Here is a 1,371-nt window from a genome sequence, read left to right as displayed (position 1 = left end):
GCCCAGCCCATGGAATTCCCAAAATCCCAGCACTGCCCAGCCCAGGGAATTCCCAAAATCCCAGCACTGCCCAGCCCATGGAATTCTCAAAATTACAGCACAGTTCAGCCCATGGAATTCCCAAAATCCCAGCACCGCCCAGCCCAGGGAATTCCCAAAATCCCAGTACTGTCAGCCCATGGAATTCCCAAAATCCCAGCACTGCCCATGCTATGGAATTCCCAAAATCCCTGCACAGCCCATCCCATGGAATTCCCAAAATCCCATCACTGCCCATCCCATGGCATTCCCCAAATCCCTGCACAGCCCAGCCCATGGAATTCCTCAAATCCCAGCACTGCCCAGCCCAGGGAATTCCCTAAATCCCAGCACCCCCCACCCGTAACCCCTATAACCCCCCCCAGCACCCCCTAACCCCATAACCCCACCTCCTAACCCCCCACCCCATAACCCCCCACCCAACAACCCCCATAACCCCACCCCATATCCCCATAACCCCACCCCATAACCCCACCCCATATCCCCATATCCCCATAACCCCATAACCCCACCCCATAACCCCACCTCATACCCCCATAACCCCACAACCCCATCCCATATCTCCACCCCATAACCCCCCCCAGTACCTCCCACCCCATAACTAACCCCCACCCCATAACCCCCATAACCCCATAACCCCCATAACCCCATAACCCCCATAACCCCATAACCCCCATAACTCCATAACCCCCCCCGGCTCCCCCATCCCAAATCCCGGCCGACCTCGCTCCAGGATCCCCTGCAAGGTGAGGCCGAGGGGGAGACGATCCTGGGGGAACAGGGAATGGGAAACTGGGAATGGGAACAGGGAATGGGAATGGGAATGGGGAATGGGAATGGGAATGGGGAACTGGGAATAGGAATGGGAATGGGAATGGGAATGGGGAACTGGGAACAGGGAATGGGAATGGGAATGGGAAATGGGAATGGGAAACAAGGGAACAGGGAATGGGAATGGGAATGGGGAATGGGAATGGGGAACAGGGAACAGGGAATGGGAATGGGAATGGGGAATGGGAATGGGGAACGGGGAACAGGGAACAGGGAATGGGAATGGGGAATGGGAATGGGGAACAAGGGAACAGGGAATGGGAATGGGGAACAGGGAACAGGGAATGGGAATGGGAAATGGGAATGGGAAATGGGAATGGGAATGGGAATGGGAATGGGAATGGGAAACAAGGGAACAGGGAATGGGAATGGGAATGGGGAATGGGAATGGGGAACGGGGAACAGGGAACAGGGAATGGGAATGGGGAATGGGAATGGGAAACAAGGGAACAGGGAATGGGAATGGGAAATGGGAACGGGAATGGGAAATGGGAATGGGAA

At 55.8% G+C, this 1,371-nt stretch overlaps 1 protein-coding gene across 1 annotated transcript in view; it reads right to left on the bottom strand.

The window, feature by feature from the left end:
* Positions 1 to 719: 719 nt before the first annotated feature.
* Positions 720 to 1,371, bottom strand: part of LOC113941510 (bifunctional epoxide hydrolase 2-like) — a gene marked incomplete at its 3' end in the record, with an annotated part of 3,827 nt that continues 3,175 nt past the window's right edge. Inside the window, exon 6 of the mRNA XM_027632660.1 lies at positions 720 to 808. Coding sequence (XP_027488461.1) covers positions 720 to 808 — 89 coding nt within the window. The remainder of the gene's footprint in view (positions 809 to 1,371) is intronic.

The sequence above is a fragment of the Corapipo altera genome, unplaced genomic scaffold (genome assembly GCF_003945725.1).
Source record: "Corapipo altera isolate COAL_440 unplaced genomic scaffold, ASM394572v1 130306, whole genome shotgun sequence".
Taxonomy (NCBI): Eukaryota; Metazoa; Chordata; class Aves; order Passeriformes; family Pipridae; genus Corapipo; species Corapipo altera.
This window is presented reverse-complemented; position numbering and strand designations above follow the sequence as displayed.